The sequence below is a fragment of the Panthera pardus genome, unplaced genomic scaffold, assembly GCF_024362965.1.
Source record: "Panthera pardus isolate Hobbes unplaced genomic scaffold, ASM2436296v1 HiC_scaffold_2, whole genome shotgun sequence".
NCBI lineage: Eukaryota > Metazoa > Chordata > Mammalia > Carnivora > Felidae > Panthera > Panthera pardus.
Window position 1 is genome coordinate 78,831,345 of NW_026526765.1, and position 17,226 is coordinate 78,848,570.

Genomic DNA, 17,226 nt, shown 5'->3' on the forward strand with positions numbered 1-17,226 from the left:
TGCTCTGTGTCTCTCTCTTTCTCTCAAAAATAAATAAACTTAAAAAAAAAATTAAAAGAAAAAAAAGCTAATGGGGAAGAAAAATACTGAATCAAAATTTGACATACCAACAATTAGAATTCCTTTTGAAGGCCATACTAAGCAACAATAATGGTCTCTAAAGATAGTGGATTGTAATGTTTTCTTAATTTTAGTGGCTGTTGTAAATTTGTAATAAAGATGTTATTAATTACTTTATGTGCTAATGATATAAATATAACATGGGAAAAAAAGCTTTACAGTTAGTGTTATTAGCAAAGTGAATGTTAAATAGTATGACAAGCAAAAATTTGATATCATGGTCAAATTCTAATCATTAATAGCATTGACCTTGGTTTTTTTTTTTTCTCTGTAGGATTCTTCAAGCAGTGAAGATTCTGATGACTCATCAAATGAAGTCAAAAGGAAAAAACATAAAGAGTATGTTATTTTGTTCAATTGATCATTTTCATATCAGGAAGACCCTATTGATTTTGTGTTTCTTTTATGAAAAATTATTGCCAGAAGTAGACTTTTGTAAATTCTTGGCTCATGACATTTTATTAGGTTAACTTAAACCATTAATCCATAACATTTATCTTTCTGTGAGGACCTGAGATTTTTTTGTGCCACTTGTTTATTGTCTGTGATCCCTCTCTCCAGAGGGGTGTTTTTAAACTCAAGAGATCCGGGGGTGCCTGGGTGGCTCAGTCAGTTAAGCATCCAACTTCGGCTCAGGTCATGATCTCATGGTCCATGAGTTCAACCGCCGCGTCAGGCTCTGTGCTGACCCCTCAGAGCCTGGAGCCTGCTTCAGATTCTGTGTCTCCCTCTCTCCCTGCCCCTCCCCCGTTCATGCTCCATCTCTCTCTGTCTCAAAAATAAATAAACATTAAAAAAAACCAAAACTCGAGAGATCCGCCTAGTCATAGTATCAGAAAATATTAATAACTTGGGAAACCTACATAGAAATGTAGGACCAGTGGATGATGAATAATGGGTATTTCTGTTAAATTTTTGTTACTAGCTATCTTACTTTTAATCTGCATGTGAAATTTACTTTCCTGTAGAACTCATTTAGAGACTCACTATAATTTCCTCAAGATCTTGACCTGGAACGTGTTTGAGTACTTCAGATTTTCACTTATTTAGATGGTCTGGGTTTTTTTTTGTTTCTTGTTTTTAAGTTTATTTATTTATTTTGAGAGAGTGTGTATGTACATGCATGAGCAGGTAAGGGGCAGAGAGGGAGAGAGGAGAGAGAGAATCCAAGCAGGCTCCATTCTGTGAATGCAGAGCCTGACATGGGGCTCAATCCCGTGAACCATGAGATCATGACCTGAGCCAAAATCAAGAGTCAGACACTCAACCGACTAAACAACCCATGTGCTCTTGGTCTGAGTTTTTTTCTCCCTTGTTTTGTCAAAAATACTGTTCGATTGTCTGTGTCTTATTTTTCTACTTTCCTTGGCTGTCCTGCAGTTTTACTTTGGTATATCTACCTTTGGATTTGTTATTTATTTGTTCCACTTTATTCACTCCTGTTACACATCTTTAACATGAAGATTCCTATCTTTTATTAGTTTCTGAAAATCCAGTCATTGTATCCCTGGACATTTTCTCATTTTGTAAATATCCCTGGTACTACTTTAATATATATCTTTTTTACTGGATTGTGTCTGTGGTAGATATCTATTGGATCATCCATCTTCTGTGTAAATCTTACTGTATCCTGTTTTTTATCCCTTTATTGCTGTGTTACATCCTGGCTAATTTCCTCAGATCTGTCTACTGGTTTACTAGAAGTTTACTAGTTTACATTTTCAACTACTGTGTCTCATCAGCTCTATAACTCTTCCGCTGAGTTAGTAATTTCTAAACTTGGCATAGGTGCAGGTAAGGACTATTTTTAAAACTAGTGATTTGGGATGATGGGTAGGTTTGGTTAGGTATAAAGGTCACAATGTGTATTATAAGAAATATGGAGACATTTTCATATATTTTACCTATTTGTTGCTATTTCTAGTGTGCATACTCTCAAAAGATCTCAAGATAAAAAAGGGATTACTTCCCTGTTACGGTTTTACCATGAACCAGATTTTATCATATGTGCTTGCTTATGGAACCCTTAGCATAGTCATAATTGATGCTTGAGGTACAGAGCAGTGGAGTAGAAGAGTAGCTGTGAGACTAGTTAGGGCATATATATAAGAATTTAATGTGTATCTTCCACTTGAAGTTGATATTATAGCAGAATATTAATGTGTACATCCAGTAATTTTTCTCTACATGTTTACTAGAATTGAATAGACTGAGTATAAACTCAAATTAGCAATAAAGCTAAGATAATAATTGAATGTTGGTTAAAATGCACTAGTTTTTTTTCTTTATTACATTTTTCTATACTGAGTATATTTTAGGTTTCTTTATGAACATGTATTACTTTAAAAATAAGTTCCAGAGTGTGTTTTTTTTTTAAGTTTACTTATTTATTTTGAGAGAGGGACAGCGAGCGTACGTGAGGAAGGGGCAGAGAGAGGGAGAGAGAGGGAATCTCAAGAAGATTCCTCACTGTCAGGGCAGAGCCCAATGTGGGGCTCAAACCCATGGACAATGAGATCGTGACCTGAGCTGAAGTCCGATGCTTAACCAACTAAGCCACCCAGGCGCCCAGAGTGTATATTTTTAAAAATCACACTCTCCAGAAAATTAAAATGAAAGAGATTAGAATCTTTTTTTTTTATGAGAGAGCAAGTATAATTATACAGGATTTTCAAAATTAAACCCTTTGACTCTTTAAATTATCTTTCCATGTTTTCATTCGTAGTGATAATCAGAATAACATTTACTTATTTGCCACTCATTGAGGTATAACTAAATAATTAACAAAACCCTGGAGTTATAGGAGAACTGTATGAAGAATATTTTCCAGCATTTTTTTATTCTACACACATTTTAATATGTTAGTATAAATGAAAGCAGCAATTTTTTTATATTAACTAAAACATAATTTGATTTTTTTTGTACTTTTATAAGAGGTAAAATGTGCTATACAATATAAGGATAAATAAACATACTTTGTATATTCTGTATACAGTGAAGATTGGCAAATGTCTGGGTCAGGATCTCCATCTCAATCTGGCTCAGATTCAGAATCTGAAGAAGAAAGAGATAAAAGCAGTTGTGATGAAACAGAATCTGATTATGAGCCAAAAAACAAAGTTAAAAGCAGGAAACCTCAAAATAGGTAAGTATAGTTCTCAATTTCATGCTGGAAATTGTTGGTTACAGAGATACTCTTTTTGTATATAGTGTCGCATGTCTTGTTTTATGCCATTGTTTCTGTAAAACACCTCTATCTCTTGGTCTTCCTTAGATCTAAGGCAAAAAATGGAAAGAAAATTCTTGGACAAAAAAAGAGACAGCTTGATTCATCTGAGGAGGAGGATGATGAAGAAGATTATGATAATGATAAAAGAAGTTCTCGTCGCCAAGCAACTGTCAATGTTAGCTATAAAGAAGATGAAGAAATGAAAACAGATTCCGATGACCTACTGGAAGTCTGTGGAGAGGATGTTCCTCAACCTGAGGAAGAGGAATTTGAAACAATAGAACGTTTTATGGATTGTCGGATTGGGAGAAAAGGAGGTATTTTCTTAAAAAACATATTTATTTGATTATTTCAGTGAGATTTACTAAAGTATTTCTTGAAGTTATTTCAGTTTTGAAAGTCAAGAGGGTGGCTTTTCTTCTGTTTTACTTGTTATAAACTATACTTTTCTTAGCCTGAGTATTTTCTCCCCACAAAATGATCCATTTAACCTCACTTGACCTTACTTGATTTACTGCAGGTAATTAGAAAAAATTTTAACTTATGTATCAGAGTTTTTCTGTTATACCTAAATAATAGGTGTTATTTAGGTACTTTCAACTTTACAAATGGTTATTTCAAAATGTTTTTATGTAGGTTATTTTCAGTTATCTTGACATGCATTTTTTTTCTTTTCAGTTTTATTGAGATATGACGTAGAACGTTGTATAAGTTTAAGGTGGACATCATAATGACTTACATATATTGCAAAATGATTACCGCAATAAGTTTAGTTTCTATTTATCCATCATTTCATATAGGTAGAATAAGAAAAAAAATTTTGTTATGATAATTTAGAATCTGTTCTCTGAGCAGCTTTTAAATATACCATACAGCAGTGTTAACTGTGGTCATTATGTTGTACTTTATATCCCCAATACTTACTTATTTGTCTTATAACTGGAAGTTTGTATGCATCTACATCATTATCCCCCCCCCCCCCCGGTTGCCCCCCCCAACCTACATCCACTCACTGCCTCTATTAACTACAGTTCTGATTTCTTTTTCTATGAGGTTTTGTTTGCTTTAAATTACATGTATAAGTGAGATTATACAGTGTTTGTCTTTGACATTTCACTTGGAGTAATGCCCTCAGTGGTGTTCTACATTGTTGCAAATGTCAGGATTTCCTTCTTTTTTGTAGCTGAATAGTATTCTATCGTGTGTGTGTGTGTGTGTGTGTGTGTGTGTGTGTGTGTGTGTGTGTGTATCTCACATTTTCTTTATCTTTTTGCCTGTTGATGGATACTTAGGTTGTTTCCATGTCTTGGCTATTATAAATAAAGCTGCATTGAACATGAGGGCTGCAGATATCTCCAACATAATGATTTTGGACATGGCAGTTTTTAAAGATGATTTTTCATTATTTTATTTGTAGTTATCAGGCTGCCAGTCATAAGTTGTTATAAATTGCTGTATGATCTTAGGTGTGTCACTGACTTTTAACCTTGTTTTTTCTAATTTTAAAACTGAGGAGATTAAATTAGATGTTTCTGTTCTAAAATGCAGAGTTTCTTTTATGTGTGTGTAATACAATTTTACTTAAATTCTTGTACCCTGATATTTTGCCTATTTAAAAGAGAACTGGGGTGCCTGGGTGGTTCAGTTGGTTGGCCTACAGACCTCGGCACCAGATAATGGTGAGGCATGTGGGTGGCTCAGTCAGTTAAGTGTCCGACTTTGGCTCAGGTCATGATCTCACAGTTCATGGGTTTGAGCCCCACGTCGGGCTCTGTGCTGACAGCTTAGAGCCTGGAGCCTGCTTCAGATTCTGTGTGTCCACCTCTCTGCCCCTCCCTTGCTTGTGCTGTGTCTCTCTCAAAAATTAATAAACATTAAAAGAAAAACATCAACAAAATAAAATAAAAAAATAAAAGAATATATTTTTCTATTTATATTGAATTTTTGAGTTGAAGGAAATAAGCTTATAACTGAATTATATGGAATGTATCGTGCTTTCTTTTTCAGCTACTGGTGCTACTACAACCATCTATGCAGTTGAAGCAGATGGTGACCCAAATGCAGGATTTGAAAAAAACAAGGAACCAGGAGAGATCCAGTATTTAATTAAATGGAAAGGATGGTCCCATATCCACAATACTTGGGAGACAGAAGAAACCCTTAAGCAGCAGAATGTTAGAGGAATGAAAAAATTGGATAATTACAAGAAAAAAGATCAGGAGACAAAAAGATGGTAAGTGTTTTATATTACACTTAATTTTTTAGCAGTTCAAAGGTTATTACTAAAGTTTTGTTAATAAGGAATACATAGTCAAGAATCCCATAATAACCTAAAATAATTATTTATAGACTTACTGTATTGCACCTCAAGGTAAAACTTTTTAGAAACAGCCATATCTAAATTTCTCCTTGGTGACGGTCATGTAGAATGTGTGTCATATATAATGTAAATATATATGCGTGTAATGTAAATATAATATAATATACAATGTAAATATAGCTTACACATTTTTAAAATTAAAAATTAATGATGCTTCACTTTATTTCTATTTCAATTACTTCCTTATTCAACTGAGTCATATTTAGATGAGTGGCAAAATGGGAGATTTTGTGCTATAGAGAGTGTGGGGGGGAATGGGTTATTTAGAGGAGATTTTTAAGTCTAATTCTGGATTAAAATAATTTTTCAGGTTGAAAAATGCTTCTCCAGAAGATGTGGAATATTATAATTGCCAGCAAGAACTTACAGATGATCTACACAAACAGTATCAAATAGTGGAACGAATAATTGGTTAGTAATAAATGATTCTAATTAAACTTTTATCTTTCCATGCTTGAAATCAGAAAAAATAAATAAATTTACTATTTATACAGCAAATACAGTAGCTTAGTCTTACTGTAATAGGGTAGTATAAACCAGATGGCTAATTTTTGCTTGTGGTGTTGTTTTACCAAAAATTAGTCCTTGGATAAAATTCATTGTAAAAATAAATAAATAACCTGATTTTTCTCACAGCTCATTCCAATCAGAAGTCAGCAGCTGGTTATCCCGATTATTATTGCAAATGGCAGGGCCTTCCATACTCAGAGTGCAGCTGGGAGGATGGAGCCCTAATTTCCAAAAAGTTTCAAGCATGCATAGATGAGTATTTTAGCAGGAATCAATCAAAAACCACTCCTTTTAAAGATTGCAAAGTGAGTATTGTTTGAAATTTGTAATTGTTGAGAATAGTATATATGCATCATAAAAATATTACAAGCTCAAATAAAGAATGGATCCTGCCTGATTTCAGATAGGCTGAGAGAGAGAGAACTGCTTGGTTGGTAGGTCTTACAGGAAATGGTGTTCCTGTAATATGTGGTCTTAGACGTGGCACTGTCTTTTCGCCCTGGTGAGTGAAACTACATCAGTAAGATGATAAATTGGTGGTGGTGTTGTGAAGAGTGGCTTGGGGAGACCAAATAGGAAAATTTCCTGGAAAATAGGTATATATATATATGTATGTTTGGTTTAAAAGATAGGGAGTATTTTCTTTGAAGGTAGGAAAGAAAAAGAAGGATGTACCCATAGGAAAAAAGTTAGTACCTAAGATTACCTTGCTTTAATATAGGATGTTTATACTTAAAGTGATTATTAGCAATAGTTTTGAGGATCTATATACTAGTAAAACTTGTTTTCTTATTACAAGATTGAATTAAGTTGATAATGGTAATTAAGAAATCAGAAATTTAAGCCAGTTGTATGGCTTATTTCTGGGTCAGGGCTGCAGCAGCAGTTAATTGAATGAATTTAACATAGGTTTTGTTTGTGAACTATGTGAGACCCCAGGTATTTCAGCCAGAACTTATTTCTATCATTTTTTGTCCAAAAAGGGCAAAATATTTCACTATACTTTGTTATAGTAATAGAAAACTGTCTTTCGATGAATCCTGAGATAACATCTTGAGTCATGGAATTTCTGATTTTGATGATTTGAGATGAAATGTCAAAATTTATGGTAAAAGCTGAGATTTTCATGTCTTAAAATAATTTCCCACATTTAATGGTTCTTATTAACATTTATTTCTACTAAAGGTATTAAAACAAAGGCCAAGATTTGTAGCCCTAAAGAAGCAGCCATCCTACATTGGAGGACATGAGAGTTTAGAATTAAGAGATTATCAACTGAATGGTTTAAATTGGCTTGCTCATTCTTGGTGCAAGTAAGTATATTTTGAATTATCTGTTTAATTTGAGAGCATACGAATTTTACAAGTAGAGGATTTGGAAAAGATTTCCACCAACATGAAGGGTAAAGACTGGTTTTTATATGCAGGTTTTCAAATTTCCTTAGTATATAAATAATGCTTATTATATACTAAGAAGAAGATCCAGTGGAGTTTGAGGTTTAACCTGTTTGCTGCAGTACTCCATATTGAACTTAAAATCAGCATACATATATATATTTCTATCCCACAGTCCTGGACTCTTTTCTCTTCCAGTTATTTCTAATATTTAGGCCTCTTCCCCGGCCCCCCCCCCCCCCCCCCCCGGCCCTGCCCTGTGTTTCTTGTTCTATTCTTGGCAATATAGGTAACCCTAGGGTGCAGATTTTTTGTATTTAAATTTTACTGTAGCTATAGTTTATCCTGCTGTATATTTTCTTTCTGCTAATTTTTTTACTTATTTAATATGTCTGGACTCTATCACTTGTAGATTGTGTTCTTGGCTGCATAACTGATTAAAAATAATACGTTAATCTTTAAGCTTCTTTTGTACTAAAATGGTAAACTTTGTCCACTTAAACTATTACAAAGGCCTTTATTTACATTTATTATTTATAGGTAATAAAAGTGGTATATTGTTTGTATACCTGTCAGACTTATTTTAACTGTTCATATAAATTTGTACATAGGTTATGAAAAAAAGTTTCTTTACAAATTTGAATCTTTATTGCATACGTAATTTTTGTTTTTACTTTGTAGAGGAAATAGTTGCATACTTGCTGATGAAATGGGCCTTGGAAAAACAATACAGACGATCTCATTTCTCAACTATTTGTTTCATGAGCATCAATTATATGGACCTTTTCTGTTAGTAGTACCACTCTCCACTCTTACTTCCTGGCAAAGGGAAATTCAAACATGGGCTTCTCAGATGAATGCTGTGGTCTATTTAGGTGACATTAACAGCAGAAATATGGTAAGTTGTTTCTCCACAAATATAGAAATCTAGATATACTTGTCTTTCAGGATAGGTATTGTATGTGTCTTTGTAGTCTTAATTTTTAGAGTAAAACTTGCCACAAGTAAGTGCTCAATATGTGTTTAATTGGCTGAATACTAAAAGTCAATTTTCAGTTGAATGTTACTTTATGTAATAATTTTTTCTCCTAATTTGTTATGGAAAATTTCAGATACACATGAAAGCAGACAGAAGAGTATAATAAACCTCCATGTTACTCATCTCCAGCTTCACAGTTTTTTAATGCATTGCCAGTTTTGTTTCCTCCCAGATATTGTGAAGCAAACCTGAATATCATTTCATCCATAAATGCCATGTTATTAAATTAATTAATCACTTATGTTTTGTTAAATGAGAACTTCCTTTAGTGGAAAATGTGTAAGAAAAATATATCTGCTATTTTTTGTAGGTTCTGATATGCTGTGGCATTTACATTTTATTTATAACTAAGATTAGTGCAGCTTGTTAGGCATTGTTAAGAATAAAATGATTTTTAACGAAAATCTAAATAAAATAATTAAAATGATTTTATTACATAAACATACATTTTTTGTGTGTATTTTGAACAGATTTTATTTTAGATATTCAAGTACAAGTATACTTTTCATGATTATCTTAAAATTATCTTTAAAATTTATTGATAGATAAGAACTCATGAATGGATGCATCCCCAGACCAAACGGTTAAAATTTAATATACTTTTAACAACTTATGAAATTTTATTGAAGGATAAGGTATGTATTACCTATGGTTTTCTGTTTGGTGTATATCCATTTTTCCTTTACCATGTGTTGTGGATAGGATGAGAAGATAACTTAAATCATGGGTCAGCAGACTGCATCCTGTGGGTCAGATCTGGTTTATTTTTTATGACCTTTGAATTAAGAATATTGTTTACATTTTTAGTGGGTGTAAAAACCAAAGAATATGCAGCACAGGTCACCACACATTTGTCTGCACAAGCTAAAATACTTCATGTGAGTCTTTACAGGAAAAGTTTGCCAACTGCTGACTTATATATGCAACGAGTTTGGCATAGTGCTTTGATTTGTAAGATCTTTGAAAGAGGAGGAGAATACCTAAAAGGATTAAGCTACCCATGGATGAAGCATTGTACTAAATGCTTAATAGATGTTGTCTTATTTAATTCTTTATAGTTAATATGTCAAGTAATTCTAATCTATTATATAAGATCCTGCTGTCATCTCTACTTTATTGGAAAGAAAAATCATGTCTCAAAGTGGTTATTGAGCTTGTCTCTTGGATCATGCAACCAGTAAATAGTAGAATCTGGCCTGTCTCTGTTTTAAGTCAGAGACCCATATTAATATACACAGATCCACAGTGTTTAAAGGTCATACAGTGAATTATTCCTACACTTGGAGTAAAGACACTTCCAAATTTATATCTTTCTTTCTCCAAATTGACACTAATAGAAGCTTCTGCTGCCCTTCAGCTAAAAATCTTTTGTAAAAATGTTTAACTGTTTTAAATGATAGTTATCATTTAATTTTTTAAATTTTTTCTCTCTCTCTTTTTTTTTAGAATGTGTATGCTATTCTCTGTTTTCCAGTGGGTGAATTAGTCATGGAGGGAACTGTATTTTGCATGTTGAGTTACTTGATTTGAAGATTCCAATAAATCTTGAAATAATACGTAGTTTTTATCTGAAAACAAGACAAAAGCATGTTCTCAATTTTAATTTGCCTCAGTTTAATAATTTGAATTTCACTTTTCTCTTAAAACATTAACTGTGTTCTTCTGTTCATTTTAAGGCATTCCTTGGAGGTCTGAATTGGGCGTTTATAGGTGTAGATGAAGCACATCGATTAAAGAATGATGACTCTCTTCTGTATAAAACTTTAATAGACTTTAAATCCAATCACCGTCTCCTTATTACTGGAACTCCTCTACAGAACTCCCTTAAAGAGCTGTGGTCTTTGCTACATTTCATTATGCCAGAAAAGTAAGATAAGTTAGGATATGCAATTTTAATGTTAGTTTTGAATGTTAAGCTTAGCAAGAAAATATTAGTATAGGTAATAAGGTCTGTAAGAAGTATTAATTGTCCTTGAACATTAGATTACAGATTTTTAAGAAGGAAGAAAAAAGGGGGGCGATGCAGCATTTCACATTTCTAATAATATTTTAACTTTTCAAATTTGTAAATAAATAAGCTTGAGTCATGTGTAATAAATTACAACAGTTGAATTCTGCCCATGTTCAAAATATACTTTGCTTGAAAAACAAACAGTATCATTCTTAGTACTTAATATTAACAATAACAACAGTAATAAGGTACTGGTAATCCCTTTTTCTAAGTGGGGAAAACTAGACTAGCTAAGGATAAATAACTTGTCTAAGATCACAAAATTGCTCTCTTTCATAGATTCAGAACTTTAATATATTCTTTGAGAAATATTTTAGTGACAATTCTGTACTTGAAAATATTTTATTTAATATCTTTAACTCCAGGAGAATCCTAATTTTCATAAAATAACCTATTTTTCACCTTTATGTAGATATAAGATGGATTTCTTGGGAAGGATAGTCCTTAGAAGTGACTAATGTTAGCTAGTCTTTTCCTGAAAGTCTATATTTTGCTTATATGTGACTACCCTGAAAATTTTCATATGTAGTATGACTTTTTCAGTGATTTTTCCATTTTCTTAAATTTTTAAGGTTTTCTTCCTGGGAAGATTTTGAAGAAGAACATGGAAAAGGCAGAGAATATGGTTATGCAAGCCTCCACAAGGAGCTTGAACCATTTCTGTTACGCAGAGTTAAAAAAGATGTGGAAAAATCTCTTCCTGCCAAGGTTGAGCAGATTTTAAGAATGGAAATGAGTGCTTTACAGAAACAGTATTACAAGTAAGCTGTAAACAGAGCACATGTTCTGGACCTTTAATTCTAAATAATCGCCCTATCCTTGTCTCATGGAGGTGCTGTCTCTCCTCCCAGTAGGGTCTTAGAGCAATAACAATTCTTGAATATTAAAATAGGTTTATATTATGACATATTGAAGCAAAGAGAGATCAACTTGTCCAAGATAACAGGTAACCTAAGATTAATTAAATCATCATTAATTGCATTTGTCTACTTTATGCTCTTTTAACATACATAGGGTTTGTTAAATATTAGTTAATATTGACTACTTAAGTGTTAGTGATACTAAAGCATTATTATATAATTATGATAGTTACATAATTGACAGAGGTAGAGGCCAGAAAAAGAAAGTTTTAGGACACACCCTCTTTTTTCCCCCATGTGGAAGAATATTGATTGCACTTTAGATAAATTATATATGTCGGAGCACCTGGATGGCTCAGTTAAGCATCCGACTCTGGCTCAGGTCATGAACTCTCAGTTTGTGAGTTTGAGCCCCACGTCAGGCTTTGTGCTGACAGCTGGGAGCCTGGAGCCAGCTTCAGATTCTCTGCCCCTCCCCTTGCTCATGCTCTGTCTCTCGTTCTCAAAAATAAACATTAAAGAAAAATTATGTATGTCAGAACTATACATAATGTTTCAAAGAATCAAAAAGAGAATATTTATCCTAATATCTGTTTAAACATTTAATTGCATAAAATCCATGGCTACCTGCGTTTGGATTTTCAGAAATTTATGATAAAACTGTAAGTGCCATACATAAAAAAAAACACATTCATTGCATGAATTTTAGGTTTGTATTATGGAAAATCTCAAGCATATACAAAAAGAGGATGACATAATAAACCCCCAACACTCAGCTTTGTTTTCAATTCAGATAGCCAGTCTTATTTTATCTCTAGACATTCCCATTTCCTATCATTTTGAGGCGAATCAGAGATAAATTATTCCAAGTTCCTTCAAAGACTAACCTTATAAAAATGAAGAAAATAAAAGGTGGTAGAAGACAAAGTACATCATAATGAGAGGAAATGTTACATAGTTATATAAATAGTTTGGAGTAATAAAATCTACCTATAATTTTTCTACAAGTTGTAATTGTAGTGTGTTAACTGTAATTTAGAGAAGGCATTGTGGTTAAACCAGGTATGCTCATGAGGTTTTTTTATAAGTCTACGTATTGGTTGCCTAATATACTAAGATTTGTTGGAAGGTTAATATAGATAATAGTTAACCATTAAAAAAAATTTTTTTTAATGTTTATTTTTGAGAGAGAGAGAGGGGGACAGAGCGTGAGTGGGGGAAGGGCAAAGAGAGAAGGAGACAGTGTCAAACAGGCTCCAGGCTCTGAGCTGTCAGTACAGAGCCCGATGCGGGGCTTGAACTCACGAACCATGAGGTCATGACCTGAGCTGAAGTCAGACGCTTCACTGAGCCACCCAGGTGCCCCGATAGTTAACCATTTTGAAGTAACTATGGGGGGAAAGGGATTAATACACTATACTCACTATTTTACATTAAGCCTTTACTGTATATTGATCGGATTCTCAGTCTTACGAACAAAGTTCACGAGTCTTCTGAACGATGTTTGGACCATAGTATATCCAGTTGTGAACTTCATAATGGTACAGTTTTGCTTTGGTGCTTGATTTTTTTTTTTTTTTATGGTTTTAGAATTCATCCTGGTAATTGTTCTGCTAACCATCATTTTCATGGTATTTTTTTTTCTTTAAACAGATGGATATTAACTAGGAATTACAAAGCCCTCAGCAAAGGTTCCAAGGGCAGTACCTCAGGCTTTTTGAACATTATGATGGAGCTAAAGAAATGTTGTAACCATTGCTACCTCATTAAACCACCAGATAATAATGAATTCTATAATAAACAGGAGGCCTTACAAGTAAGGATTTTTACTTTGTAGTAAAGCAAAATTCTAGAAATGTTTATTTCAGTTATAACTGAAAATGGCATGATGCTTTAATATATTGGTTAGAAGTTTTCTTTGGTTATGGTATATTAAATAATGGTGTTATTTTCTTTGTCTTTATTAAAAAAGCCTTCAGAATTATAATTTATACAATTATTTTGATCATTTTTCTAAAAATGGATTTGTATGGACTACCAAGAGTTATCCAGTAGAAATCCCTTAGTATATTCTTAAATGACAAAAATTCACATTATGATGCTGAATTTGTGATATGGCAAATGAAAGTTTTTTAATAAATATATATATATTTTAATGTTTCTTTATTTTTGAGCGAGAAAGACACCGCACGAGTGTGGGAAGGGCAGGGAAAGAGGGAGACACAGAATCTCAAGCAGGCTCCAGGCTCTGAGCTCTCGGCACAGAGCCTGACCTGGGGCTTGAACCCACGGACCACAAGATCATGACCCCAGCTGAAGTCGGATGCTTAACCCGTTGAACCACCCAGGCACCCCAAATGATAGTCTTAAGAAAGGCATCTTGAGCTTAGAGTTTACACTTCCTATTGCTTCTGGTAGACAGATGAGGTGTGAAGAGGGCCACAATTGCCATTCAACCACAGTAGTGCTTTAAAAGAGCTAGGTTCAGTGGCTGATACATATAAGTTAAAATCTGTTTTCTTTTAACCTTCAGCTGTTTAGTTGCTGCTGCTTTCAATGTATTGTTTTTCAGCTGAGATTTTTGGAGAAGTAGTGTAATAACTAGCAAATATAGTGAAACACACCCCCCCTTTCCCCAAAACACAGTGAAAACCTAGGTGCTAAATGGCAAGGAAAATTTTAGCTTAAATCGTAGATAAAAATGATCCTAGAAAAGGTTCTAGAAAATTTTGGAAACTGAAAAATAAACTTTTTCAACATTATAAAAATACAAAATCTCAATTTTCAATAATTAAAGAAGCTAAAGTTTTAATTGGGGCATTTGTTTCATTTGGTTGATTCTTTGCACATGCTCACATGCTCTAACCATTGTAATTTATTGTTTCCTAGCACTTAATCCGTAGTAGCGGAAAATTGATTCTTCTTGACAAACTGTTAATTCGCCTAAGAGAACGAGGCAATAGAGTTCTTATTTTTTCTCAAATGGTGCGGATGTTAGACATACTTGCAGAATATTTGAAATACCGTCAATTCCCCTTTCAAGTAAGCATTTCATTTTTTCCTTTTTGTTGACAAATTTCATCGGATCTTTACAAAATTACCTGTGAAATTCTTGTGTAAATGAAGTATAGATTTTTTAATAAACTGTATTTTCAAGATAATATATCTCTGTTTTAAACATTTCTATTTGTCATTATTCCCTTTTTTCTTCTTGACCTTATATTTAGCAGCAATTTTTCTATTCTCTAGTCTTTATTTATTTTATTTTTTTTTTTTAAATATTTTTTTAACGTTTATTTATTTTTGAGACAGAGGCAGAGCATGAACGGGGGAGGGTCAGAGAGAGAGGGAGACACAGAATCGGAAGCAGGCTCCAGGCTCTGGGCCATCATCAGCCCAGAGCCCAACGCGGGGCTCGAACTCACGGACCGTGAGATCGTGACCTGAGCTGAAGTCGGACGCTTAACCGACTGAGCCACCCAGGTGCCCCTCTAGTCTTTATTTTAATTTTGTATTTCTCTTCTATGCTCAAATGTAAATGGGCAGCCTTATGAATTAGGCTTTATTTTGAGGAAGGGAGAGAGAGCAGCCTTTGTGAATGTTACCAGGACTGCTGCAGATTCTTTTGCAGTGAAGGGGAGGGTGTGCTTTTTCCTGTGCTCACCCCCCCGACCCCCGTCTCCCTCCTTTCTCTGCAAGCAAAAACAGCTCCCTGCCCTCTGCAGCTTCTCTCCGCCCCCCCCCCCCCCCCCCCCCCCCCCCCCCAGTTCACCTCTCCGTGCCGTGTACCTGCTGAGTTCTGTAGTTTAGGTTGTGCAGATTGTTGTGTTAATCCTTAAATCAGTTTTCTAGGTGTGCAGGATGGTTTAGTGTTGACCTGGGTGTATTTCATGGATGCGAGACGCAAAAAAAAAGCTATGCTGTTCCCTCAACAACTTTTTATTCAGTGCCTGCTATGTGTCAGCCAATATCAGGACTGTTACAGATTCTGAAGAATAATGTTCTCATAATTATTCTAATGCATAATTTACTGAATAAAACTTTCAGATGACTTTAGGGAAGGTATTAAAGACCAAAATGAGCTTATATTCCATCTATTCAGTGTTTATGTTGAAATCTATTCAGTGTAATTAAAGCTAGTATGAATGAGTGTTTAATGTTAGAGTCAGGTGCTAGTTTCAGTACTTTTCTAATAATTTATTTAATCCTTATTTAATCCTTTCTTGAACAGTGCCTAGAACATAGTGAACATTCACATAGCTAGTAAATGATGAATGTTAGTGCAGGCAATAAAATAGAAGTAGAATTATAATGATGAATCTCAACAGACATCATTTGAGGGACAGGTCTTTGGTGATATGAACGTGATTGAGAAATATATGGTCATTTAGGCTAGGGAAAAATATAGAAAAAGTACTATTGTTTGATTTTCTTAACATCTTTATTGAGATGTGATTTCCATTCCATGCAATTAATTCATCCATTTAAAGTGTACAATTCAGTGATTTTTAATATATTCACAGAGTTGGGCAGCCATCAACACAATAAATTTTAGAATGTTTTTATGACCTCAAAAAGAAACAGTACCCTATTAACTATCACCCTGTTTCCATTCCACCCCTCTATCCTTACCCCATTCCTGTGTTGGTTTGTTTTTAGACAAATTATTGTGTTTACATGGTCACACAAAACAAATAGTAAACAAGTGCTGGTAATTAGTTCTCTGCCCCTAATCCCTTCTCATTCCAGTATTATTTCCCAGAGAAAATTATTTTTAACATTCTTTTAGTTTAGATCATGCCTTAATGAATGATATACACTGGGTTTTCTTTTTTTGTTCTGTTTTGTTTTTTTAAATTTATTTATTGTGAAAGAGAGAGAGTGAGCAGCAGAGGGGCAGAGAGAGGGAGAGAATCCTAGGTAGGCTCCGTGCTGTCAGCACAGAGCCTGATGTGGGACTCAGAGTTATTCATCATGAGATCATGACTTGAGCCTAAATGAAGGGTCAGATGCTTAACCGACCGAGCCACCCTCCCTGGTGCCCTGATATGCCACTGTTTTTAAGAAGTTTTTACTAATAGTAATTTTTAGTGAAAATGAAACCAGTAGCACATTTAAATTTTTAAAAAATGTTTATTTATTTATTTTGAGAGAGACAGAGTGAGAACTGGGGAGGGACAAAGAGAAGGAGAGAGAATCCTAAGCAGACTCCACTCTACGTGGAGCCCATTCAGGGGATAGGGGCGGCTGGATCTCAGAACTGCAGGATTACTACCTGAGCCCAACTGAGCCCCCAGGCACCCTAAAATTTTTTTTTTAATTTTGGACATCAGCTAATGTTTAGTAAGCACTCAATATATATGCCAGACACTGTGGTAAGTGTTTTACTTTGTTCTCTCACTGAATCCTCTGAATTTTATGAAGAAAGTACTATTATGTTCATTACCTAAGAAAGAAACTGACAAGATGAAGTCAGATCACTTGCCCAAGGCACCCATGGATATTGAAGATACTCAGATGCAGGCTTTTTGACTCAAATCAGTGACTTTGAAACTTTAATCAGGGGCTTTGCTGTACCTCTTTTCTCAGAGTTTCTGATTTCAGTACACTCAGTAGATCTGGGATGGGGCTCAAAAATTTGCATTTCTAAGTTCTCAGGTGACAATGATGTTGTTGGTCCACT

The 17,226-nt window shown here is 34.1% G+C and overlaps 1 protein-coding gene across 2 annotated transcripts in view; it reads left to right on the forward strand.

The window, feature by feature from the left end:
* Positions 1-17,226, forward strand: part of CHD1 (chromodomain helicase DNA binding protein 1) — a 75,230-nt gene that overhangs the window by 27,558 nt on the left and 30,446 nt on the right. For both annotated transcript variants that reach the window (XM_053907184.1, XM_019450627.2), the window contains exons 5-17: positions 395-459; positions 3,116-3,265; positions 3,395-3,666; positions 5,357-5,582; positions 6,040-6,140; positions 6,366-6,544; positions 7,425-7,552; positions 8,315-8,531; positions 9,218-9,307; positions 10,349-10,539; positions 11,256-11,444; positions 13,197-13,359; positions 14,433-14,585. In XM_053907184.1, the coding sequence (XP_053763159.1) occupies positions 395-459; positions 3,116-3,265; positions 3,395-3,666; positions 5,357-5,582; positions 6,040-6,140; positions 6,366-6,544; positions 7,425-7,552; positions 8,315-8,531; positions 9,218-9,307; positions 10,349-10,539; positions 11,256-11,444; positions 13,197-13,359; positions 14,433-14,585 (2,124 nt within the window). The remainder of the gene's footprint in view (positions 1-394; positions 460-3,115; positions 3,266-3,394; positions 3,667-5,356; positions 5,583-6,039; positions 6,141-6,365; positions 6,545-7,424; positions 7,553-8,314; positions 8,532-9,217; positions 9,308-10,348; positions 10,540-11,255; positions 11,445-13,196; positions 13,360-14,432; positions 14,586-17,226) is intronic.